We start from the raw sequence: 25,481 nt of genomic DNA, 5'->3' as shown, positions 1-25,481 counted from the left end.
CCAACTCAACGCTCCCTCTCCAGAATCCTCTTTTCATGCATCTCCCGGACCCCCAGACCCAAACAGCAGCAAGCCAAACGGTGGGGAGCCAGAGTCTCTGGGGCGTTAGCACTCTTCGCTCTGGTAGAGGAGACCCTCCTCCTTGCCGACCCCACACCACCGCCCCAAGGCCAGATGCAGGAGCTAGGACGAGCCTTGCGGGTGGGGATGCCCTAAACCGACTCCAGGCTTACCTGCGAGGAAAATTCGCTGCCCTTCCCGACCTGGGCAGGGGCAGATGAAGCATCTTCCCCGGCTCAGGAGACCATTCAGTGGGAGAGAAACCAGTACACCAGGGACAGCCTTCGACTGGCACGCGGCAGGCACCCCAAATCGTAAGAGCCGCCGACCACGCGGAGGGGCGGACGCCGAACCGGTCGTCGGCTCTCTGCTCCCTTTTTCTCTGCACAGCCGGCCTAGTACTTACGGCTCCAGCTGTACTTAAAGCGACAGAGTCCAATTTCTCTGTCGCTGACTTCTGTCCCGAGCCCCAGAAAAGCAGGCTGCCAGCGGGCTCTTTAACGCCCAGAGCAGGTAGACAAAGAGCTACTGCAGCCTCCACGGTTTCGGTGGCCTCTGCGGCCTCAGAATCCGGAAGGTGCGGAGGTGGTGGGGGTTGAGGGCCTCGACCTCCACCTGGGCTGCACCGGAGTTAACCCCTTGAATGCCAGCAGCGGTCTGGTGGGAGGCTCGCCTCACGCGGAAGGGGTCGAAGGGGGTGTGAGCAGCTGGGCATTTCCGAGTCTCCCGGGCAGGGAGCGGAGGTGGTGTACGGGTGGGAAGGGATGAAGAGGTCTGGACAGGACCTCCCCGCAGAGGGGTCCTTCCTAGCTTACTCCTCGCCCATTTAGGTTTTTACATATTACTCAAAATTGGCGTACTGAATTCAAATACCCATCCTTGAAACAAGATGAAGGTCAGATGGGGCTCCATATTGCTAGAGGTTGGCTCTGGACCGTTATGCTAGGGGTGGGGTAAAATAATGTGATCTCTCCTTGTTCCGGATACCCTTAAGGGGAGGGACGAAAGCAGATTTCTGGTATTCCAAGGACTACAGCAGAGGTGAGAGTTGTGCTTGGGATGGAAGGGGCTGGGTTGGGAGTGGCGTTCGGTCCCCAAGGTAGAGTCAGCGCCTTCATCCAAGAGGCATTTTCCGATGACAGACTAGGGAGAAAACGATCCCAAGACACCCGTCTTTAACGGAGGGCATAAAAAATAGTGGGATGGATAGCAGGGCTCAAATCTTGGAATTCTTCTGCCCTCGGGGGCCCAGCCGCGACACCTGACTTTCTCAGTCAAAAAGAAAGCAAGTCTACGTACAGCCCCTGTTCTCAACCTGTGGGTCACGACCCCTAGGGGAGTCGACCGACCTTTTCACAAGGGTTGCCTCATTATATCAAAATTCATAACAGGAGCAAAATCACAGCTATGAAGTAGCAACAAAAATAATGTTATGGTGGGGGTCACGACGACACGAGGAACTGTATGAAAGGGTCACACAGCAGCAGGAAGGTAGGAAACCACTGATACAGTGGATGCACGCACTGTTTCCCCTGCTTCCTCCAGTCCTCAAGCCTTAAAGGAAGAGTGGTTGAGTCTCCAGCCAGATGTGAGCTGGGCAAGCTAGGCAGATCGCATTTGAGAAATGGATGAATTCTACCTGCAGTTCTTCCTTTAAAAGCACCACGCTGAGGCTGGCAAGATGGGTCAGTGGTAAGGCTTTAGCCTCTTGCCAAGCTTAGACTGGAGTTAATTCCCTGGACAGCCATGGTAGAAGGAGAGAACAGACCGCTGCAAATCCTTCTCGGACATCCACACATAAGCCATGGCACACACAATCACACACATATGCACACACACATACCTATCAATAAAATTTTTACAAGTGTAAAAAGCCCCATGAGTACTGAGCTAGGATGACTGTGAACCACAATGCAGTGGTCTCTGGAGTCTGAGCAGCGCTGCGGGACTGAACCCCTCTGTCCCCTTAGACCTCGTGCCACCTGCTTTAGGAAGGAGCGCATTGACATTCTGAGAGCCTGCCTCCTCTTAGCCTTGAGGAGGGTCTCACGGGGCTTAGAGTTCTTCTTTTCCCAGACCGGTGACTGCCCAGGGGCACTGACCTGGGGCTACAGTTGCAAGGAATGAATCACAGTTCTAGGGACCTTTGTCCTTGAATAGGCTGGGCTGGGGGAAGGGAGGGGGTTCCTATCTACAGGTGCACGCCATTGTTAAGTTCTACAAACACACTTAGAGAGCCAAGGAGAGGGAACTCTGGGGTGATCCTTCTACCCATCCTTCTTAGCATGGTGGCACAAGGAGACCTTATTACATATTCCAAGGAGTTTGGGTGGTGCACTTCTCAAGCACACCAGATTTGCAGGAAGTAAAGAGCTAGGCAAATGGTCTCTGAAATACCTTCCTCTATCCTGGATCTATCCCCTAATCTGGCTCCGCATCCTGGTACCGTCCTGGGCTTCTCATCCTCACCGTAACTACATAGAATGAGTACAGTCCCTTCTCCCGGGAGGGGGGGGGGTGGGTTCTGGCCCCACTGCTGTGCTGAGCTGGCCTGGGTCATCTGGGGAACAGCTTATAGCACCAGGAGGGATTCTCTTTAGCTCCAGCCAGCGTGAATCCTGAATAAAATGGCTGTGTCAGCCAGAAGAATGTCATCAGCAGGGGATGTTGTTCTCCAAATCGAGCTGTAGCTTTTCCATAAGTTTTTTTTTTTCTTTGTGGCTTTCTGGTCAAAGCTGGAGGGAGGATCTGAGGTAGGGTAAGGGGTGGGAGTTTACTTGGAGGAATGATGTGTGTGTGTGTGTGTGTGTGTGTGTGTGTGTGTGTGAGCACACGTGTCTGCTGGCACAAACAAGGTCCCTGAGCATTTCTTCACAGGCACGCAGAGACCACAGGGCCATATTCTTCCTCATACCTGGCGGCTTGTCTCCCTAACAGCCTCCTCTGGCTCTATCTTCTTCTTGCCCCCAGAAGGACTGGGGGAGGGGGCCATAATGTGAACAAGTCTTGACCAGCCGCTCAGCCACAAGGAGGGGCTCTCAGCTTTCTGGTCCTTGCTTAAGAGGATCTCTAGAGCCCTCCTCCCTAAGATGGATTTCTGAGCTGCCGGACTTCAGTTCAGTCTCACAGGAGACTCCCTCTGTGTGTTCCTCTTTCCTTCCCCCAAGGGGAAGCTAAACCTCGCAGCATGGCGTACCTGTTTTTCTGTGTAAGCTAGCGTGGGCTTTTACAGAGGAAGAAGCAAGCTCCAGAGGCTTCGCTACTTAAATAAATAGGATGCAAATTAGCACCTGCTATTTTTCAGCCCACAGGTCAGGGCACTTTGGTAATTGGACGGCAGCATTGAAGAGGAATGCTGCCTGGCTTTTGTGAAGTCAAGAAAGCGGCCTTCCCTGTCGATGGACCTACCTACTCCTTCTACTACTTCACTTGAAGAGGCCCTGGCCTTGTGCAGCACCTCACGGGTGCTGCAGCAGAGTGGGGGTGACGTGGTGGCCCTGGCTACAGGGGAGAGGCATGAAGGGGTGACTCTGAGTGCTTCTTTCTGAGCGAAGGGAAAACACCTGCTGAAAGGGAGCTGGGTACCAGGCACTTTTCCAGAAAGAACTGCCAGCCAGCAAGGGTGAGAGGAAAAAGGCCTATGTGTGCCAGATAGACGCCCTCTGTGCTCCTCTGGCATCACTCAGGAGCGATGACCTCATTTATCTCCCATGCCAGCAGCACCAGAGGGCCTCTTTACAGAGGGGAAACTGAGGTTTGGAAAGACTGAATGTCCAAAGCAGAGCGGAGGGCCCAGATTCATGTGCATGAGCCCTTCAGCGGGCTCCTAAAGATGATCTGTGCTCCTTGCCCCCACCTCCCTGATCCTGAGGATCCCTGACAGGTGTCTGGGCTCAGGCCTGAGTTCCTCTTAGACAATGTCCCCTTTTCAGTAAAGACACCTAAAAGAGTTTCTGAGTGGTTCCAGTTGTGTCCCTGACAGTAACCTCAGAGACCGGCATGCTTGGTTAGAACGGGGCAAGCAAAAGATACTTGTCAGGTAATATGGCATGCTCTGCCTTCTAAGGTCGCTTGTCTAAGAGTTTCTAGTGCCTCGTATCACCTATCTGGGGTCTGACCACATACCTGATTTCCACTTTGTCCCTTGACCTGCCTGATTTCTTCTTTCTCACCAACTCGGAGGCTGTGGAACTTCTCAAATGGAAAAACCTTTCCCATTCCATAGGTCCTGACTTCTCAGAGAACCCCGCTCCAAGCCTGTGGGCGGTTGAGCACGGAGACTGCTCCATACACTTGAGCTAATCTAGTGAAAACCTTATTTTCCTTTCTTTTTTTTGTCATTTGTTTGAGATGGAGTCTCACTGTGCACATAGCTCAGACTGGCCCAGAACTCACTATATAGCATAGGCTGGCCTTGAACTTGTGAGTCTTCTGTCTCAGCCTCCTAAGTTTACAAATGACAAATGTGTGTGCTAATATGTACAGCCACTGGTGTCTTGGCAGTGACAGGCATAGAATGAAGTGAGGAAGGAAGGAAGGAAGGAAGGAAGGAAGGAAGGAAGGAAGGAAGGAAAAAAGAAAAAGGAAGGAAGAAAGGAAAAGGAAGGAAGGAAGACAGACTAGAATGAATTCTTTTCTGGTTGGCTAGGAAAAGGAGAGAGGAAAGATTTGCGAAAGGGAGTTAGCAAGGGGACCCCTATTTCCATACTGCAGTCGAACTGTTAAGAAATTTTCCTCATTCAAAGACCTACCCCAGATCTCCCAAAGACTCTCAAATATTGATTGAGAGAAATATCTAGAGTCCTGGAACTTGCTCTGTATGTAGCCCAGGCTGACCTCAAACTCACAGAAATCCACCTGCCTCTGCCTCCCAGGTGCCAGGATTAAAGACGTGTACCACTACTGCCCAGCCAGTTTCTTGTCTTAAATAGCCTAGCAATCTAAGGCCAGGTAGCTTTCGCTACACTTTCTTTACATCATTCATGTCCAGGAGGGTTCAAAGAGTGGCCTAAGGCAATCCGCTCACAGGTGCTGGCATGATGGTGTCAGTCCTAGCTCTGGAATCATGAGTGAATCTCCTGAATTGTTGGTTATGCCTGAGGTCATTCATAGCTCTTGGCATGAGTTTTCCTTCTCGCCTCAAGGCCCAGACAGCTTCCAGGCCTTTTCTGGAGGTGGTACCAGGGAGCCTGAACCAGATTCAACTCAGAGATCAGCACTGAAAAGACTTGAAAGATCATTGTGCCCAGCCACAGCCCTCCTACAGATAAGACCCGTAAAGAATAATTGATGTGTGTGGCATTTTTATGCAAACACACGTTTCTTGATTTCTATATTAGGGTTTCTCCAGACAGTGGTATCACTTCTGGCCAGATCCCTCCATAGGGCCAACATAGGGCACATAACGGAAGGTATGGAAGGCCAGTCTGTGGAACAGTTTGAATGGGGGCATTGAGAGCCAGCAGATGCGTAGTGGAGAGTTCCAAAGCCCTTCCCCAGTCCCAGCTGAGCTTTCTCTAGGGTGGCAAAGGCGCCAGCTGAAGGAAGGGGCCCTGCTCCCAGCTGTGTTATTGCTTAGCAAATATTTATATAACCTTTGCCAAAACCCGCCTTTCCCACCACCCCTGCAGTTGGGAAATGCAGAGAAGGGAGTCTCAATAATCTTCCGTGGTGAGCTAGCATCTCCATGGACCTTCCTTACCATCCCTGGGAGCAAGACACAGAGGACACTGGGGAGGGAGAAGAAAAGGCAGCAGGGGAGGTTGCTGCTCTGGCAAGTGCTTGATGAGCTGGGGGTGTCGGATGGGGAGATGCGTGGAGCGGTGTGAGCATGAGCATGTCTGAGTGTGTTTATGGGTACTGTACATATATCATCTCATTTGATCCCCAAAGCCCTCATATTTCGGCCTCTACACCAGGGGCGACGACCATCTGCCCTTGCCTGTATTATTGCCGAGGTCTTCTGTCCCACGTTCTGGTTCCCCCAGTGTCACTGTGATCACACAGTAAGGTGCACCGCCCCTTCCCTGAAGTTCTCCAGAGGTTTCCCCTCTCACGTACAAGAGACAGCCCTCATCGTGGCACACCTGGCCCCTAGCTAACTCCTGACCTCATTTCTGAACGCTGTCTCTGTTTACTTTGCTTCGGCTACACTGACCTCCTTCTGATTCCCTGAACATATATTTACTCTTGCCTTGGGGGCCTTTGCATGTGCTCTTCTGTTTGCGGGAGCAAAGAAAGCTTTCCCCACCACCCCATCTCAAATGGCCTGCACCCATTGCCCTCCACTCAATTGTGTTTTTTTCCTCATAGCGCAGCATCATTTAAGGGTATATTTTAATTTTTATGTATTTTATACGAGTTTAACAACAAGGCCCATGGTTTCTTCTGCGTCTGCAGGGACTGCCACCAGTAGGTATTCTATAAAGCACTGAATGTAGAAACAAATACCACAATGTGGGCATTGGCACCATCATTCTTTTCAGAGTGAAGCAAGAACAGGCTAGGTAACATCCCAGGTTGGGAGGGTGCAGCAAACTGAAAACTGAATCATAGTCAATGAAGCTCCAGAAAGTTCTACAGAATGTCACTCTGCTTCCCAAGGAAAGGAAACTACCCACAGGTGCTGACAGAGGCGGAAGAGACTATAGAGCTGCTGCCTCACGGACTGCGATGGGGCAGCCTTTGAGCGGGAGGCACACACAGAAGTGCTTTGCCCAGGCCACTCCAGAAAACGGGGTATCTGGGAAAAGCTCACTGCAGCCTGGGCTGGAACCACTGGCTATCCCCTGGGCCCTTCTTCCAAAGTTCATTATGGCTTGGAGTGGGAAATGACAGCCAGATAAACCCTGTCCCTCGATCCCTGCTGCAAGTTGCCCTATGGACATGTGTGGGTAGAGAGCGTCAATCCTGAATTGCCCCTTGTCATCTGACTACAGTGTCCGAGAATGAAGTCAGGCGGGCAGTGGAGGAACTGAGGTACCGAGAGGGTGAGCAGTGAGAAGGGGGTGTGAAAGAGCGAACAGCAAGGATGAACAAGACAGAGCTAGGGCTCTGTCTCAGGGCTGGAGATGCCAAACAAGATGGAGGAGAACTCAAGGAGGATGCCTTGAATACAAACTGGACAAGGGAGACATGAAGGCTGGGAGATGTCACCTGTTCACCCTGTGTTGGCTCAAGTGCAAGGTCACTCACTTCCTCCTGGAAGTCCCTCCCCCTTCCCAATACTGTGTTTATGTGGCTGCCCTACATAGAGGTGCATAGGCAGCCGTGTATCTTCAAGAGACCTCGCCCGCATTGCCTCGACATCTGGCTACTCTCAGACAAGCTCAGAAGGGCTTCCCACAGTGTCCACCTCTCCTTCCAGCTCCTGGTTATGCACCAAGCTCGGCTCAGTCTACAGCACATGCCCACGGGGACCCTCTCCCGCCTGCTCTCTCCACGAGCCCGCCCTGCATATTCAGTGAGTGTCTATCCACTTCTGACACAACGCCATGCTTTGGATCTCTCTTTTCTACTTTGCTTTCCAAATCCAGACTTTCCTGCATCGGCTGGTGCTTGCTCCATTGTCACCAGGAGAGTGAAGCAAGAGTAATTCTGTCTTCAGACCTCTTTGGGGAATCCTCCTGCAGAGCCTGGTGGGTAAGCCTCCTGCTTGGGCTGCTGGCCTTTCTTCAGCTGCAGTGAATGGGCCTTTGCTGCCTGACCAGAGACATCTGATAGCCCAGAGGCCTGAACTGGCCCCACAGGAATATCCTGGGACAGCTCTGTCTCTGAGCCAGAGTCAAACAAGGACACACATTCAGTGGCTTGGGTTGCCCATTTGCTGTTGGCCCAGAGCTCCCAGCTGTGGCCACTTTGTGGCTCCCCAAAGTGAGGAAGATGAAGAGGTTGCTTAGGGGCATTCCAGCAGGGGTCTCTAGCGATGGTTCCCTGGGCATTCAGCAGCATGTGAGAGCCCAAGCTGTTGACAGGAGAAGACAGGGTGTCTGTGTTTGTGAAGCTCCTATTCCAGTAGAAGGCATGTGATCCCTTCTCCGCCATGCTCCCAGGTTTTAGGAAAGAAGATCCACACAGCACGGCAGTGGTAGCCTGGGATGGGAGTCAGGCCTGGGCTGTGCTGGGATTCTGCCGCTTCGAAGTGAGTTAGGCTGAGTTCCATTTCTTAGCTTGTAAATCAAGGTAAAGAATATCTAATTCATATTGTTGAGAGTAAATGAGCTAATTCCATGTTAGTGTTTCATAAGCTGCTCCTTTACAACTGCCAGGGAATCATAAAAGTGCGATGGGCCTTTCTTTACTATAGTGCAAATTGTACACACGAGGCTCCGAACAACCCAGAGTCAGATAGCAATCATATGCTAATGAGGTAGATTAGGGAAAGCTCCCTGATGACAGGGTATTTGGGAAAGACAAGCAGGGCAATCAAGCATCGCCACCAAGGCAGGAAAATGCTATCTCAAAGATGGCCTCTATAGGGCTGGAGAGATGGCTCAGTGGTTAAGAGCATTGCCTGCTCTTCCAAAGGTCCTGAGTTCAATTCCCAGCAACCACATGGTGGCTCACAACCATCTGTAATAAGGTCTGGTGCCCTCTTCTGGCCTGTAGGCCATACACACAGATTTTGTATACATAACAAATAAATAAATAAATATTAAAAAAAGATGGCCTCTATAGCTTTGAGTTTCTAGAAAGTCAAGAGAAAGGAGAATATAAACAAGTACTGAGCACCTACTACATACCAAGTACCTTACATGTACTGAGCACCTACTGTATGCCATGTCTATTATATCTACTGTGTTCTGTTGCTTTCCAACAACAATCCTAGTCTCATATTATCATTATACTTTAGCATAAATGGCTTTCCTGAAGCCTTGGAGATGGTATCTGACCCAGTTTAGCACACTTCCAAATTTGTGCTCTTTTGGGGACGTCAGTTTACATGAAACTTCCAGGCACTTACGAGCTCAGCTGGCGCATAACCAAACATGGGTTGTGGAGCAAAGGAGGGGTTGACAGTGAAAGAGGAGAGAGGAATGGACAGGGAGACAGGTGGACAGGTGGGCAGGGCTGGTAGAGAAAAGTCATACCCATCTCAACAGCTTCCCTTAACGCCTGTCCTCCCCGACTGCCAGCCAGATTGCATGTCATCACACTAAGCGAAAACCCCAGCAGATTGTAGGTTACTAGGGCACCCAAAGAAGGGGCCACTCCTCAGTCGGCATCAGTTGCCATGGTAATTAGCATGCATCCAGCAGCCCCTCTGGAATACCTGGTTTACTCCAGGTTTTAAGAGACACAGCACAAGATACTAACTCTGAAGACAGAGGATGGTCCACTATTGTGTTCTGAGAACGAATGGAATTTTGGGAGCCAAGGACTCTCAAATTAGCCCCATCCATCACACCAACGCCCAGAATCTGATTCTACACACGCCTTGCCACTCTTGCTTCTTACTTTCTTTTCATGGTGTTTTTGTCTCTCCCCTCCCCTCCCCTCCCCTCCCCTCCCCTCCCCTCCAGACACCTAAGTCTGTGACCCAGCCAGAACAAGCTAAAAGTGCTGTTCAGTGCCACTAGGAGCTGCTGTGTTCAATAATGAGCGGGAGCTGAAAGATAAATGACCAAGCTTCTTTGCTGGACCCTTGCGGGGTCACTAACCTCCTAGAAATCTTCAAGCCTCAGGTGCCTATGGCAATAACCTGTGCACATCCCACCTTTTTTCTCAGGCCCATGCCATCCCTGCCTCAGATCTGCTCCCCCTGGAGCTGCCCACCTGTACGGTTTAATGGATCATGTAAGATGGGGAATGTGTGCTGGAAAATCTTCAGTGACAGTGTTAAGATGTAGGAAAGGTGTAACTAGGCCACGACAGCATCGATTCATGGCTGGTTATGGTGGAGGCAGGTTTAAGATAAAGCATGAGTTAAGCCCCCTCTCTCATGTATGTTCGTTCCCCTGGTCTTCCACTTTCCCCCGCAGAAGGTCCTAATCAGACTGGTCCCTCAGTCTTGAAATGTAAGAAATAAATATCTGTTCTTCATAACTGACCTCTTGTGGTATTGTGTTATAGCAGCACACAAGGAGCTAAGAGACCAGCTCACACTACTCTTTGTGTGATGTTTGAGTTTGGGACAGTGAGCGCAATGAGCCAGGTCATGATGGGGAAAAGGCCAGCCTCTGTGAACTGTGCACAATTAGCTTAGTTCTTTGTTTTATAAATTTCTTTTATTTTTAATTATGTGTGTGAATGTTTGTGTGTGTAAATTGTGTGTGTGTTTGTGTATGTACACATGTGATACAAGTGCCCTCTGAGGCCAGAAGAAGGGATCAGAGCCCCTGGAGCTGGAGTTAGAGGTGGTTGTATAAGCCACCCTAATGTGAATTCTAGGGACTAAACTCAGGTCCTCTGGAAGAGAGGCAGGTACCCAGCGATGGAACCATCTCTCCATCCTACAATTAGCTTAGTTCTACATGCTACATGCTGTACTCATGACTCACATCCCAAGCCACATGTGGGCACCATTTGGCGGAGGAGAACATTGCATGCACAAGTGAAAGGGGTCAGAACAAGTCCACATTGCTTAGCAAATAAATTCCTCTTCTTCCCAGTGAGGATTAGGAACATCATTTTCAGCACGAAGGCAAACACACACTTGTAAATACTTCCAGAGTAGATACGGCAACAAACTTAATTCTCACATGGTATGAGACAGAGGCGCTGTGGTCCACAGTTTTCAGCTGCGGTACCAAAAGGGGACACAGAGCATGCATCTAACCTCACCTGGCTGGACGGGGGAGAAGCAGGATGGAACCCAGCAGGGCTGGCTGTGTGCCTTTAACCACTGTGCTGCTCTGGCAGTCGTGATATCCCTGTGTTGATAAGCCTGCTCTCAAAAGCCTGTCTAACTGACGGAATGCCGAGAGAACCAAAGGGATCTCAGGATAGCACTAAAAACAATGAGACCACTCCAAAAGAGAAGTCAAAGCCGAAATCCAGTGTATCATCTACCAAGTTTAAGTGACTGTTTCAGTTTGGGTTTTGTGGGATGTCCCTGTAACCTCAGAACTTGGTGATGGAAGGCAGAAGATTAAGAGTATAAGGATACATGGCTTGTTTGGTAAAGTTCTCGCCACTCAAGTATGAGGACTTGGGTTTGGCTCTCCAGCATCCATGTAAAAATGTCAGGCGTGGCAGTAAGCATCCTTAAAGCCAGCACCAGGGCTCACTGACTCCAGTCTAGCTCAGTTAGTGAGCTTCAATTTTGGCCTCTGAGGCCAGAAGAAGGGATCAGAGCCCCTGGAGCTGGAGTTAGAGGTGGTTGTCTAAAAAAATAAATAAATAAAGAGTGTATACACACACTCACATAAACACACATTTATCGTACACATACAAAGAGTTCAAAGGTAGACTGGACTATACACTGGGGCCAGTCAGGGCAACATAATGCGACTCTGTAAAACAGGGTAGAGGAGACTGAAGAGATGGATCAGAAGTTTAGACCACTTGTTGCTCTTACAGAGAACCTAGCTTCATTTTCCAGCATCTCCATGGTGATTCACAACTGTGGTGGTTTGGATGAGAATGCCCACTTTAGGTTCATGTATCTCAATTCTTGGTTCCCAGTTGGTGGGACTGTTTGGAAAGGATTAGGAGGTGTGCTGTGGGGCAATAGTCTTGTACCCTGTAAAGATTTGTCACTTGTATTGGTTTAATAAAAGGCTGATTGGCCAGTAGCCAGGCAGGAAGTATAAAGGTAAGGCAACCTGAATAGGAGAATTCTGGGAAGAGGAAAGGTTCAGTCTGCAGTTGTCACCAGATGCAGAGGATGCAAGCCATGTGGCTAACACAGACAAGAATTATGGGTTAATGTAAGATGTAAGAGTTAATTAATAAGAAGCCTGAGCTAATATAATAGGTCAACAAGCCTCTGTGTGTTTCTTTGGGACCGAATGGCTGTGGGACCAGGTGGGATAGACACTTCTGTCAACAGAGGTGTGGTGTGGTTGCCATTCCCAGTTAGTTCTCTCAGCTTATGCTTGTGGACCAAGATGTGAGAGCTAGGCTACTGCTCCAGCACCATGCCTGTCTGCCTATGGCCATGCTCCCTGCCATGATGGCCATGGACTCTAACCCCCTGGAACCATGAACCCCAAATTAAATGCTTTGTTATAAATTGTCATGGTCATAGGATTTTATCACAGCAATTGATCGGTAACACATACAATGACCATTTGTGCCTCCAGTTCCAGGGGACCAAACATCCTCTTCTGGCCTCTGTGGGCATCAGGCATGCTTGAGATATGTATACATACATAATACATACATGCATGCATGTATACATAACATAAATATATACAAACATGCATACATACAGGTAAACTACTCATACATATAAAGTAAAATAAATCTTTAAATTCTTTTCAAAAATAAAAGGAAGGAAGGGGAAGAAGGGAATGAGGGAGAAAGGGAATTTTATTTTGATACTGTAACAACCTCTAACTAAGACAAAAATCATTAGCTAAGTGAATAGAATGCTAAATTGAGATCGGAATAAATACTTTAAGCCAACATCCCATACACTTTTCAAAGTACTCTTACATATCTTTTCTACAGGGCAAAAATAATTTTATTATTTGTGTTTGTTTTTTTTTTAATTAATTAGTTTTACTTTATATACATTGGTGTTTTGCCTGCAAGTATGCCTGTATGGGAGAATCAGTTTCCCTGGTGCTGGAGTTACAGACAGTTGTGAGCTGCCATGTGGTTGCTGGGAATTGAACCCAAGTCCTTTGAAAGAGCAGCCAGTGCTCTTAACCACTAATCCACCTCTCCAGCCCCCTTGTTTTTGTGTCTTAAGACGGGGTTTCTCTGTGTAGCCCTGGCTATTCTGGAACTTTCCTTGCGAGGCAGCCTGGCTAAAAATCTATTTGTGTTTTGTTGTTTAGTTTGAGGCAGGGTCTTACTGTGTAGCCCTAGCTAGCCTGGTACTCACTATGTAGATCAGGTTGGCCTTGAACTCACAGAGATCCACCTACCCCTGCCTCCCAATTACTGGGATTAAAGGTGTGCACCATTATGCCTAGCTTTAGTTTTGTTTTTATGAGCAAATTAAGACTCAGAGAGGTTAGATTACTTGCTTAGTACCACACATCAAACTACAAATTCTTAGGACTGAACTCCAGATTCTACAATTAACCCACTGCTTCTTCCCATGCAGAGACTCATCAGCCACAGCTGTGTATACGAATCTGCAGAACAATTGTTGGGTGCTATCCCCAAGAGGCAACAACTATTATCTACTTCAACTGCACATCCTTTCATTTCTTGCAGACCCAGAAAGTATCCGATCTAATATTTATTTATTTATTTATTTATTTATTTATTTATTTATTTCATTTATTTAGTTCAAGGATATTAAGTTTTCAGTGTGAAATGTTCCCCATAGGTTCATGCGTTTGAACACTTGGAAGCACCATTTGGAAGGTTGTGGAACCTTGAGGAGGTGGAGTCGTGTTGGAGGAAGTGTGTCACTGGGTGGGTAGGGCTTGACGTTTTATCATTTGGTCCACGTCCTGTCTGCTCTCTGCTTCCTGACAGTGGCTGTAGTTTGATCAGTGGCCTCACATTCCTGTCGCCTTGCCTCCCTGCCACGATAGACTGGTGAGCCAAGATAAACCTTCTTCCTTTAAGTTGCTTCTCGGGTGTTTGACCACAGTGATGTGAAGAGTACCTGGGGATAGAACCCAGGGCTTCACACCTACTAGGCAAGGGTGTGAGCTACATCCCTAGTCCCTTACCTCCCACTGAGCTTTGAAGTTCCTTCAGGGGACAAACTGACTTTTCTTCCCGCACTTGAACACTGGTTCCCCCCTCCCCCATGTGTAACTCCTCTCCCCTCATGCTCATGGGCCAATGACAGACCTGGTCTAGCTACCCACCAGTGGGATGCCTAGAGACTAGCCAGGAAAAGGCAGAAGAAGATTCAGGACATCTCTTCCCTGCCCGGCCACACCCAGCAGGCTCTCTCTGTGCAAACCCAGTACCCATGCAGAACGCTTGTCCCTGGTGGAGTTGGATGAGCATCTTCGGGCCTGGCAGTCAGGTGTGGGCTAAGCTGAGAGCACTGGATGGAGCTCCTAGGAGGCAGAGGTGGGAGGCTGTGTTATGAGACTGGAGGTGTCTCTTTAAGATTTGAGTTCAGTGCCTCTGGGATAAAGAGCCAGTCTGGGAGAAGGCAGGGGCCCACAGTTTATTTTATTTGACATTTTTCAACGCCAGGATACTTTAGAGCCAAAGAGGAAACAAATCCCATCTGTTGCTGAGCCCCCAAGCACAGTTCAAGAGGACAGGCGAGGGAGAAAAAGGAGGGGATGGGAGAGGAAGCAAGGAGCTGGAACATCTAGCCACACACAGAGTGCGGACACCACCTGGAAGAGACGGATGTGGCAGGCAGTCACCACAGTCCCTCTGTGTTTACCCACAGCTCCCTCAAGATGGAGCCCGCTGATGCTGTCTACTGCTCCGTGGCCCCTGGCATAGGCTGTGCTATGGCAGTCCAGCAAAGGCTGCAGATGGCACACCTCTCTGCATTGTGAACAACACCCCTGGAGTTGTGGGGTTTGGCAGGGCTATGGCTGGCTTGGCCTTCGGCTTCCCATCCGTTATTGCCACAGAGCTCCAACACAGCCCACCCAGACCAGCCCCAACACAGACAGCCATGGAGACGCAAGTCGGAACAACATCCGGGATAGGATGGGGGTAGGGTAGGGTGAGGGGGACTCTGAATTCCTGTCTCTCTGAAATGCTCCATCTCAACCCCAGCACCTGAGTCTGGTTCTGGCCTCAGCTCCTTCCCGCTTGTCTCTGGAAGCTTGGGAATGGGGAGGACAGATGGCTGGAAGCCTTATCTTCTTACTTAGATTAAATTCCAGACCCTACTATTTTTAGAAAAACAAATTCCTTTTGTCTTTTCAAGGGGTAAAAATGTCCCAAGCTGTCATCTGTGACAGCCTGCAGTGCTACGGGTTGAATATAGCCCTGCAGGACTGCTTCTGGTGTCAAGCAGGTGATCAGCCTAGGTGCCAACTTTTAAGTGGCTTGCTGACAACTTGAGAATTTCCATGGGAGGGGCACCAGGACATGAGGGGTCTGGAAAACTGATTCATTTTAGAAAGTACTGACATTAGGTGGGGGCATTTTTTTTTTCTTTTTTGCCTGTAGACTAGCTGAGCAATCATTCGTTACCTGCTATCATACTCAAATGAGGAATTCCATTTATTTCAGTTTTCCTAGATGATAATAATATTTGAATTAACCAGCAGGAGCTGTTATGAAGCAGAGTGCAGCTGCATATTAAGAACTTTGTCATAGGACTTAATATCATGTGAAAGGGACTGCGGTCCCTGCCACTGTGCCTATGTAAACCACTGTGCCCATACAAACCACTGTGCCCGTGCAAGCCAGGCTACTATAGACATTTCTGTACAAGATGAAATCTTTAAACTGTTGGGAGAACTTTTAGAAAAATGTGTTTTCCTGGGGCAGCAGTGATGCTCTGGGCAGGCCTAGGATGCTTAGATTTTTTTTTCTTTTTAAATTAGCTATAAAAACTCTTCAAAGAAAGCACAGGAGAAAAAGCTATATACCATTGTGTCTATCAGTGCCTTCTTGGATGTGGTACCTAAAGCACAGGCAACAAAGAGAAAAAAAATCAAATCAGAAACTGGACTTTTCTGTAGTGAAAACCTTTAGCAGATGGTGCATGCTTGGAGCCCCAACTTCTAAAGAGGCTAAGGGAAGAGGATTGCTTGAGGCCAGGACTTCAAAACCAGACTAAAAACATAGTGAGAACCCCCAATACACACACGTGAGGGCTGCACACACACACACACACATACACACACACACACACACACACACACACACACACACACCATGAACCAGGTTTGGTGCAGCAAACCTGCAGCTCCTGCACTTGAGCAGCTGAAGCATGCGGATCTTGAGTTTGAGGCCAGTCTGGATTATTTAATAAGACCTTGCCACAAACCAAAGCCCAAACAAGTTTGTGTCTGTGCATCAAAGGACACCACCAATAAAATGAAGGGCAACCCACAGAATGGTAGAAAATATTGATAAATCATATATGTGATAAAAGATTACTACCCAGAATATATGAAGAACTCCTAATAGCAAGGTCCAAAAAACCCAATTTTTAAAAGGGCAAAGGGTTTGAAGAGACGTTTCTACAAAGAAGAACTCCAAATGGTCAATAATCACTTAAAGATGTTCAGCACCATTGGTCCTTAGGGAAGTGCAAACCAAAACCATAATGGGACATTGCCTCCCCTTTATTAGAAAGGCCATTATTTAAAAAGAGGAAAACAGAAAATACTGGCTGGGGCTGTGGAGTGAGAAACTCTTACATGAGGGTGATGGGAATGAAAACTAAGGCAGGCATCACAGAGAGCAGCATGGTAGTTCCTCTCATGCAATTAGAAATGTGTAGACCTGCCCTGTGGTCCAGCAATGCCATGACTGGGTATACTGAAGATACAACTGCGTTCACACACTTACAGCAGAACAATTAATAATGGCCAGGGCACAGAACCAACCTGTGTGTTCACTGATGGATGAATGATAATGAAAATGTGGCATACATCCATGAAGGAATGTTATTTACCCATAAAGACAATGCTATTCTGCCACTTTCAGACACGTGGATGAAAATGGAGAACTCTGGGCTAACTGCAGCCAGTCAGGCAAGAAGGCTCGTGCTCCTTGTTCAAGTTCCTAGGTCCTGTACCACTCATATGTGGGAGCTGAAAAGTGGGTCTCACCAGGAGAGAGCAGAGTGGTAGCTCCTGGAGCTAGGGAGCGTATGGGGTGGGAGGGGGTGAGGGAATAAGGCTAACAATGTGTGGGTTGGGAGGGGGTGAGGGAAGATGGCTAACAGTGTATGGGGTGGGAGGGAGAGGGGGTGAGGGAAGATGGCTATCAAGCACAGAAGTATGGCTGAAACTGAAGAGGAACTTCTAAAGATGATTTGTTTTATTCTTAATTGTGTGTGTGTATGTGTATATATGTGTGTACGTGTGTGAGTGAGTGTGTGTCTGAGTGAGTGTGTGTGTGTCTGTTATACATGTATTTGAGCACAGGTGCCTGAGGGGGCCAGAGGCATGGAACACCTCTGAAGCTGGAGTTCCAGGTGGTTGTGAGCCACCTAACATGGGTGCTAGAAGTCAAACTCAGGTCCTCTGCAAGAGCAGCATATAGTCTTAATCACTGAGCCATCTCTCCAGCCCCAAGAGTAACTTTTAATATGCTAGGGCATTACTAAAGTATGAGAAATAGCTTCTAATGTACTGTGGTTGGCAGCAATTAATTGTATGCTTCAAAATAACTACTGGAGAGGATTTTTAATGTTCCCAACACAGAGAAAGGACATCTTAGTTGATGGATAGATATGTCCTTTACTCGATCTGATCTTATTGTGCACCTATAGTGAAATATGTACAATTATTTTCATCAAAGGAAAAAACGAAACAAAAGTCAGGTATGGTAGCACATTCCTATAATCTAGAACTGGGGAGGCAGGAGACCCAGGAATTCATTCAAAGTCATTTTCAACTACATAGTGAGCCCAAGGCCAGCCTGTGCTGAATAAGACCTTGTTTCAAAAACCAGAACTAAACAACCACCAGAAGAAACCCAACTAACTCCTCAACCAAACCAAACCAAAAAAAAATCTATCTGAAAAAACACAATGAAATTTTACTTAACATCCATTGGCTTTTAAGTGTTCCACAGAGGTCATGTGTTAGACGCTTTAGGTCATGTGTTAGGTTGCTGGGAGTGTGCCCTTAAAGGCTGTGAGACATTGTTCTTGCCCATGGGGCAGTTGTCGACACCAAGTCCTCTCTCCAGGATGTGCTGCATTGTCAAGGGCTTCACAGCAACGAGACTGAAATCTCCAAACCCTCTAAACCCTGACCCAGACAAAACTTTCCTCTTTAAAGGAAGCATCTCGGGTATTTCGCTGTAGTAACAGAAAGCCAACTAGCACAGTTAGGATAGCTACTTTTTTAAAAACCAGAAACTAGTAAACAGCAAGGCTTTCGAGAATGCAGAACTGATGGCGATGTAAAATGGTCCAGTCTCAGTGGAAAATAGTGTAGTGCTTCCTCAAAAGAGAACACACAGAATCACTGCATGGCCAGCCATTCCTCTCTATGGAATACATCCCAAAGAACTAAAGTCAGGGTTCATGGTAACAGGATTCTCAGCACCTAGAAGATGGCTAAAAAGATAAAAGGACAAACAAAATATAGTATATGATGTTCCGTTGGAGGCCCTGCTTCAGGCCCCCTCCTCCCTCTCCAAACTCTGCCCCTCAGAAAGCCTGCCAAGCAGCAGCTCCTCCTCCAGAGCTTCTAAGACTAAGCCCATAGGTCTGTGTGACTTCTCTTCCTCCCTCCCCCACCTCACTTCTGCAGGGCTTGAGAGTCACCTGGGAGTGCTTTGCTCAGATTAAACCTAGCTTTATTAATTCGGTTTGATCTGGCTTATTGCGTTGGTGGAGAAACCTACTACCGGGAATCCAAAAGTACTTATCACACACAACCAGTGAACACTACTGAACCATGAAGAGGAAACTCTGACACAAGAGGGATGAGTTTCGATGATATTATGCTGGGTAGCATACACCACAAAAAAGACAGAGGTAGCGTGAGTCCCTATGCGTGGGTTACCTAGAATAGGGAGTGAGCTGCCATGTGGGTGCTGAGAATCGAGGTCAGGTCCCCTGGAAGAGCAGTCAGCGCTCTTAACCACTGAGCCGGTCTCTCCAGTTCATTTTATTTTATTTTATTTTATTTTATTTTATTTTATTTTATTTTTTTGAGACAGGGTTTCTCTGTAGCTTTGGAGCCTGTCCTGGCACTAGCTCTTGTAGACCAGGCTGGCCTCGAACTCACAGAGATCCGCCTGCCTCTGCCTCCCGAGTGCTGGGATTAAAGGCGTGTGCCACCACCGCCCGGCAGATGAGGAAATCTGGCTAAGAACCACAAGGGGGATGAGAGTACTAATGGAAGCCGAGGAAGGGCAGCTTAGATTTGCTGGGCCACCTAAGGATTTCCTGGAATCCAGGCTGTCCAGCTTTAACACAAAAGCACATCTGAAAACATTTAACTGGGAGCAGCGGTGTGCGTTATGAACTGATTTCCTCCAATGCTGACATCCTAAGCACATTTGGGATGGCCTTACGTTTATGGTCCTACATAGGTACTCAGGGAGAGAGAACACTTAAAACTAGGGAAAAGTTAGCACTAATTGAAAAGTGGCCAAAAAAGACACATATGAAATGACATTGCAAACTAGCATTGCAATTCATGCTCTCATCTATTTTGTGAATGTTGTCATTACAGCCATTTGTCATATCTTCTCATGAGGACTGCAGGCTTCCCTGGCCTCCCAGCTGCGGGGAGTAGGGAGGCTGAGGTCTTGGAGACTTTGTCTTGACTTAACACAACCAAGGGCATACACATTGCCCAGAGAAAAGAGGATAAGAGGTGGGAGCTAAGTCCTAGACAAAGGTAACAACTTTTCTTTCCCCTCGTCCCCTTAGCTTCTGTGCCCCACACCTCATTATCTATGTCCCCAGTTTTAATCAGCTACTACTAGATCTGTCCTTGCTGCTGATTCTGAGTGGGGACCAGTGTAGACTATATGCTCTCTGAGGGCAAGGGCGTGTCTGTCCATCAGTCTGGGACTCTACCAACAGTCCCAACAGCTAAACAGTGAGCAATTACACTGATTCAGGAATTATACTGTCTTTTTACATATATTAACCCTTTTTATCTTCATAGCAGGCCACAGATTGTCCTACTATGCAGTTATCTGCATTCAGCTGATAGACAGATTAAAATACAGAGATTAACTAAGTAGCTCAAGCTCAGTTAGTTAATTCTAGAAGTCCTACTGCTTTCTCCTGCAGGAGTCCTGTGCCTTCCCATACTTTGGGGACCTTAGTGGGGTTGTAAGAATGCTGCTAGATCTGGGGGCTCCTTGAGGGCGAGGGTCCTGCCAGTCTTGGAATCCCCAAGTACAGAGGCTGCCGCAGTCCTGAACCCTGAGCCTCATAGGCTTTGTGCTTCTCTCTGGCCTATGGGCTGGCACATCAGGGGATAGAGACCTGATATTTCCACACTGGCACTTCCCAGGGCATTTGGCCTGTTGGGAGCAGCTTCTCTGCCACCTTGGCTTTCCTTTCTCCCCACCCGAGGCTTCTGACCACAGCAGCAGCTGGAGCCTGAACACAGCACGGCTTCTCTCTATCCCCACTCCAAGCTGATGGATCTGAGCATGAGGTCGACTGCCCCTGGGATCTGCCAGGCAGTAAACAAGTCATTCATGCGTCAGTTGTTTTGCTCCAGAGCAGCCTCATCAGCTGGACAGACCATGACCAGCCCTGCCAAGTTTATCCCCATGGGTGGGCTGCGGGCTGGGAGTGGTGGATGGCCTGGAACTCAGCTCAGTCTTTTCCATGCCCTTGAAGCTGCAGAGTTTTGTTAGGAGTGGCAGTTTGTACTAGTGTGATCCTAGGTACCTAAGACACATGGGAAGGGCTGCTGCTGCTTTATGGGGTGTCTTAGGAGTGGAGACCCCAGAAAACCATGAAGAATGGAAGTGGCAGTCTACTGAGAGACACCCTCGAGAAGTTTCCAGAACCATGCAGTTCTCTGGCCTCAGGGCTCAAAAAAGTTGGTCAGAATGTCCCGAACCCCATTAGCTCAAATTCTTCCTGTCCTGTTTTCACTTCCAAGAGAGCCATGTTTGTCCAAGTTTTCTCCCCATGTCTACCCTGTCTAATATTGCAGAAAATTTAAGCTGAGGGTCCTTGGGTGTCCAAGGGCAGGGAATAGGTTTAATAGACTGGGGTAGAGGATAGGATGTGGCATTAGGAGTCGATGGATTGCAGAAGCAGAAACCCAAGGATATAAACCAAGGACCAAGGTCAGGAGGCCAGGAACCCCAGGCAGAGGAAGTAGAGCCACCGGCCCCATGCCGTCTGACCTGCACTTTCGTTCTACTCTTAGCGGGTAGAAGGAGGTGACATTCTCAGTTTCTTTTTGCAGATGTGGAGCAAATTAAGTAATCTGCAGTCTATCCCGGTTTGCAGAAGAGCTGGGCCTCCAAAAGGTTCCCAGGGCTCTTTGGGCCAGGGTTTTTGGAGGACAGGCTCACGGAGGAGAATAAGGGCATATCCTTATGGATCAATCAACTCCTCTGCTGTCAGCCCCACCCACCATACCCTCCAGAATAAGCCACATCTGACGGCAGAGGCAGTCACAGCATGCACGACAGCCCTCCGCAGACCCCTCTGTCACAGCTCAGCCAACCCGTGCTGAGCTCCACTCCACTTTTTTTTGTTGTTGTTGTTTTGTTTTTCGAGACAGGGTTTCTCTGTAGCTTTGGAGCCTGTCCTGGAACTCCCTTTGTAGACCAGGCTGGCCTCGAACTCACAGAGATCCGCCTGCCTCTGCCTCCCGAGTGCTGGGATTAAAGGCACGCGCCACCACCGCCCGGCCTCCACTTTTAAGGCATCTCACGCCACCATTCTTCCTGATGTTCTCCCATGCCTCCTGCACCAGCTGTCCAAGAGCTCCTGTGCTTACCCTGTCGTGATGTCATCATCCTCTGTCATGGTCTTGCCCATGAGGTCACTGTCACTCATGTAGCCGGACTTGAGGTCCACCTCATCGGAGTCCAGGGACTCCACCAACTCCAGGCGAGAGATGTGGCTGAGCTTGCTAGGGCTCCTCATAGGCATCGTGTGGGAGTAGTGTGCCCGTTCCCCATGCATGTACCAGGCTGGCGGCCCCTCAGAGCGACAGCTGCCCCCAACAGAGGGTGCATCACCAGCCTGCAGCCGGGGACTGGACTGGCCGTAGCGCCAGGAGAGAGGAGAAGAGCGGTTGGAGAGGCTGGATACACTTCGAGGGTTAGCATCGTCACTGTCGTAACAAGTCATCTCCAGGGAGCTGTGGAGAGAGCAGATGGCATAGCTTTAGTCCTCAGCCCAACCAGTCTGTGCCCTGTCCCCTCACTGGGATGCCCCTCTGTAGAGGCTTCTAAGTGTATGTTCCTTGGTGACCGGTAATCTCAGACTGTCGATGGAAAATGATCCTACGTAGACAAGATAGCAATCCCATACACTCCCAAGAGCCTATACTGTGAGCATGGCTAGTGTTTAATACTTTTTTGGGCCATTTTTTTTGTGGCCCAAATGGCCCAAAGAAATAAATTAATCTTGCTACTTCGTTATTGGTGAGATAGGAAAATGCCTCCCCTATGTAATGTTTGTAGAGCTGGGAGGGCTGCAGCCATACAGATCTGAGTGGGCCTGACAGGTACAAGATGCTCACCCAATCAGAAAGGGCCTGGTGGGTTGTGAAGAGTGGAGGCTACTGATCACCAGAGCTCGGAAGACCTTTACTGTTCACTTTGCCCAGGGTGTGGCCATCACCTCTGTCTATCAATAAGCAAAGGACTAGCTGATGCCCAGGTACCAGATCTATGAAAACCTAAAATTGGATGTGGAAGTTATGGGACAAGCTTTTGGGAACCTGAAATATGAAGCAGGCCCCAGGAAGACTGGTTCTAGCTATAGGCCAGGGGAAGAAGTGGAGTCTCCTCAGGGAACAGAGAAGAGGACACAGGAAAACAGACAAGAGATACAGCAAGATCCAGGCTCCCAAGCATTCAAGCCACCAGGTCAGGCCAAGGAAGCGATAGGCAGGCTAATACCAGAATGCCTGAGGCTAGAGAGCCGGGGGCCTTCTCTCACAGGGCCAGAGAGGAAATATGGCTGAGGTCTGGCAGGATGGTTCGGGATGTGATTGATAAGTTCACCAAGCCTAGCCATGGTGCCACTCCACGTTACTTTTGACCCTTCTCTATCACTTGGCCTGACGAAAGTCAGACAGGGTTGAATCAATGACATGATGTATGTGGGTCACCAAAGCTGGGTCATCTGAAGCCACCCATGGCTAGACATGAGGTAAACAAAGCAGAAAGGTCTTTGATCTGTGACCAGATCCCTCTCTCAGCCACTCTCAATGGGACTGGGATGGGAAGCAGACATTGATTGCTATTATTATTGTTATTATTGTTGTTGTTTTTATAAAGTTGCTTGAAAAAAAGAAAGCCCTCCAAAATGGTGTCTTTATTAAGCCTGAGAAAATATTCTTTCTATTCCTTCCTGGGAGGAAGGGTCACCAGCCCTGAAAAACAGCATGATAGTGTTCTTGGAGCTGACCTCTGGGCATTTAGTGGCCTCCTGAGTACTCCCAGATGGCCTACTCCTATCCTTCCCTCTGAGCCCATTCTTTGTAGTTCCCCATCAGCTTCTAGTCACTGTGGACCTTGACACCTTCTCCTGGGGAAAAGAGAAGCCCCTGATGGCAGGGAAGCCATGGGCATGGTGTAACTCAGCCCTGGTTCTCACCCCGTATTCTAGTGCTTCACAAGGGAATCACAGCAGGGACAACCCCAGGATGGCTGTGCTGAATGCAGTAGGGGCTGTCTGGCCCCAGAGGAAGGTCAGAGCCTTGCGCAGTAAGTGCTTAACAGAAACAAGCTGCCCATGAAATGACTGTTGATGATGGGGGAGGAGAAGAGGGTGGATAAGTGGCAGACCATGGCTTGAGGTATCCAAGGGAACTGGTGTGGGCAGTTGGTGTCCACCATGGTAACAAGCGCACGAAGCAGTGGGGGTTCCTCACTCAGTTCTGTCTCTGGCCTACACCTCTTCCCCAATTTTGAAGCTCTATTTTTTAAAGCACCAAAATCCATCTTTAGGTCTCAGTGGGAAGGGTTTCTAGCTCAGAGCTGATCTCTCGACCTCCAGCTGGGGCCCAGCACCAGGTTGGTCTCCCTGGGGAGGTCAGTTTTGCTTCCTCTTCAGCCTCAGTCCCTACCCCAGACTCTCCCTGCTGAAGGAAGCATAACCTACAGAAATAGAGGAAGCAACTTTCCAAAAAGGAACCGAGTCTAAGTTACCCCATGAATTCCAGGGTGACAGCAACCTTGGCAGATGTACCCCTTGGACCCTGAGGCCCTGGAGGATAAGACTATGTTCGCTCTGAAGGCTGGTGCCCCACACTGTATGAACACACAGCTGCCCCCATCAGCCCATGGGTCCAACAGGTACATCTTCTCCAGGTCCTCTTCCTAGCCTAGGGAATATTATCGCTCCAAGGTGCAGGGAGATATTGGTTGGTAGCAAAAAAGCAAAAAAGCCATAAAAGTCAGGACCCTGGGGTTTGGACTGTACAAGTGCGAATCAGAACTATAAACCAAAGGCCAGGAGAAGTGACCCCTTGTCCATGGTAAACGGAAGACACAGGCTCTTGCTGGTCCTTTCGTTTCCAAGAGGGAGAGGGGAGCCAGACGCCCCAGGGCACTTGTCACAAGTAGTTAGCACTAAGGGAAGGCTTCAGGCTTCCCTTCCTCGTGGCAGCAGGGTCTTCCCTACTTCCCTGGGGCCTGGGGCACCAGGAGCCTAGAGCAGCTGCCTCTGCCCTACTTCTGCAGTGAGTCATCTGGGGTGTAACTCTCATAGCGACTCAGCAATTCTTGGCTTCTTTGGCACAATGCTGGCGGGTGACTTGGCATTGAGAGATGTTCCAGAAACTTCCTTGGCCCGGGGGGTGGGGTGGGGTGGTGAGAAGGATGTTCAAGATTTTGTCTATAGGTGGCTAAACCACTGGGTGATTCAGCTGAGTGGGAGCCCCACTCTATCTGATTCCTGCTTAGGGCCTGGGGGATGGAACAGAGACTGTCCTGGGACTGCTGAAGCCACCCTGACCACTCTCCCCAGACTCCCCAATCACCTCCTTTTCCGTTGTCAAGGAGATACCTAGATGTCTGTGAATAAGTCCTGGTTTACCTAGGTAAAAGTAGGGATGCAGGAGGTAAGAGAAGGAGGAAAGCCTCAACAGGAAGACCTAGGGCCAATGGATGCAGGCTCCTAAGAGGAGCATTGGCAGCAGTCATGGTACTCCCTAGATCAAGATGCCTGATTGGAGGATATGCAAGTATGTCTTGATACTCCTCTGACAGACAATGCCCCAAACTAATCAAAGTCCTTTTCCAATTAACCCTATGCCCCAGCCTTACAGTCAGGTTTTTAGCATCAGGCGACAGAGTAGAACCCACCTCCAGTTCGACTGAGGAGGCTTTGGTTCCTAATACCCAGGCTTCTAGCCTCCTTGTCCATGTCTCGTGATTTCCCAGCCTTGGCTGCCTGCTCACCTCCCTCCTCAGGACTTAGCTGGGCCCTCTGTCCCCCTTAGGGCTGACAGTATGATCTCATCTGAGCAGCGCAGGGAAGCCCAGAGGAACTGAATGGGAAATTCTGA

The 25,481-nt window shown here is 48.9% G+C and overlaps 1 protein-coding gene across 1 annotated transcript in view; it reads right to left on the bottom strand.

Moving 5' to 3' along the window:
- Nav1 (neuron navigator 1) overlaps positions 1 to 25,481 on the bottom strand; it is a 248,768-nt gene that overhangs the window by 76,565 nt on the left and 146,722 nt on the right. Inside the window, exon 6 of the mRNA XM_050147599.1 lies at positions 21,735 to 22,100. Coding sequence (XP_050003556.1) covers positions 21,735 to 22,100 — 366 coding nt within the window. The remainder of the gene's footprint in view (positions 1 to 21,734; positions 22,101 to 25,481) is intronic.

This window comes from Alexandromys fortis, unplaced genomic scaffold (genome assembly GCF_014885135.2).
Source record: "Alexandromys fortis isolate MF-2015 unplaced genomic scaffold, M_Fortis_MF-2015_v1.1 scaffold_58, whole genome shotgun sequence".
NCBI lineage: Eukaryota > Metazoa > Chordata > Mammalia > Rodentia > Cricetidae > Alexandromys > Alexandromys fortis.
The sequence above is the reverse complement of the archived record's forward strand: the minus strand, read 5'-3'. Positions and strand labels throughout refer to the sequence as shown.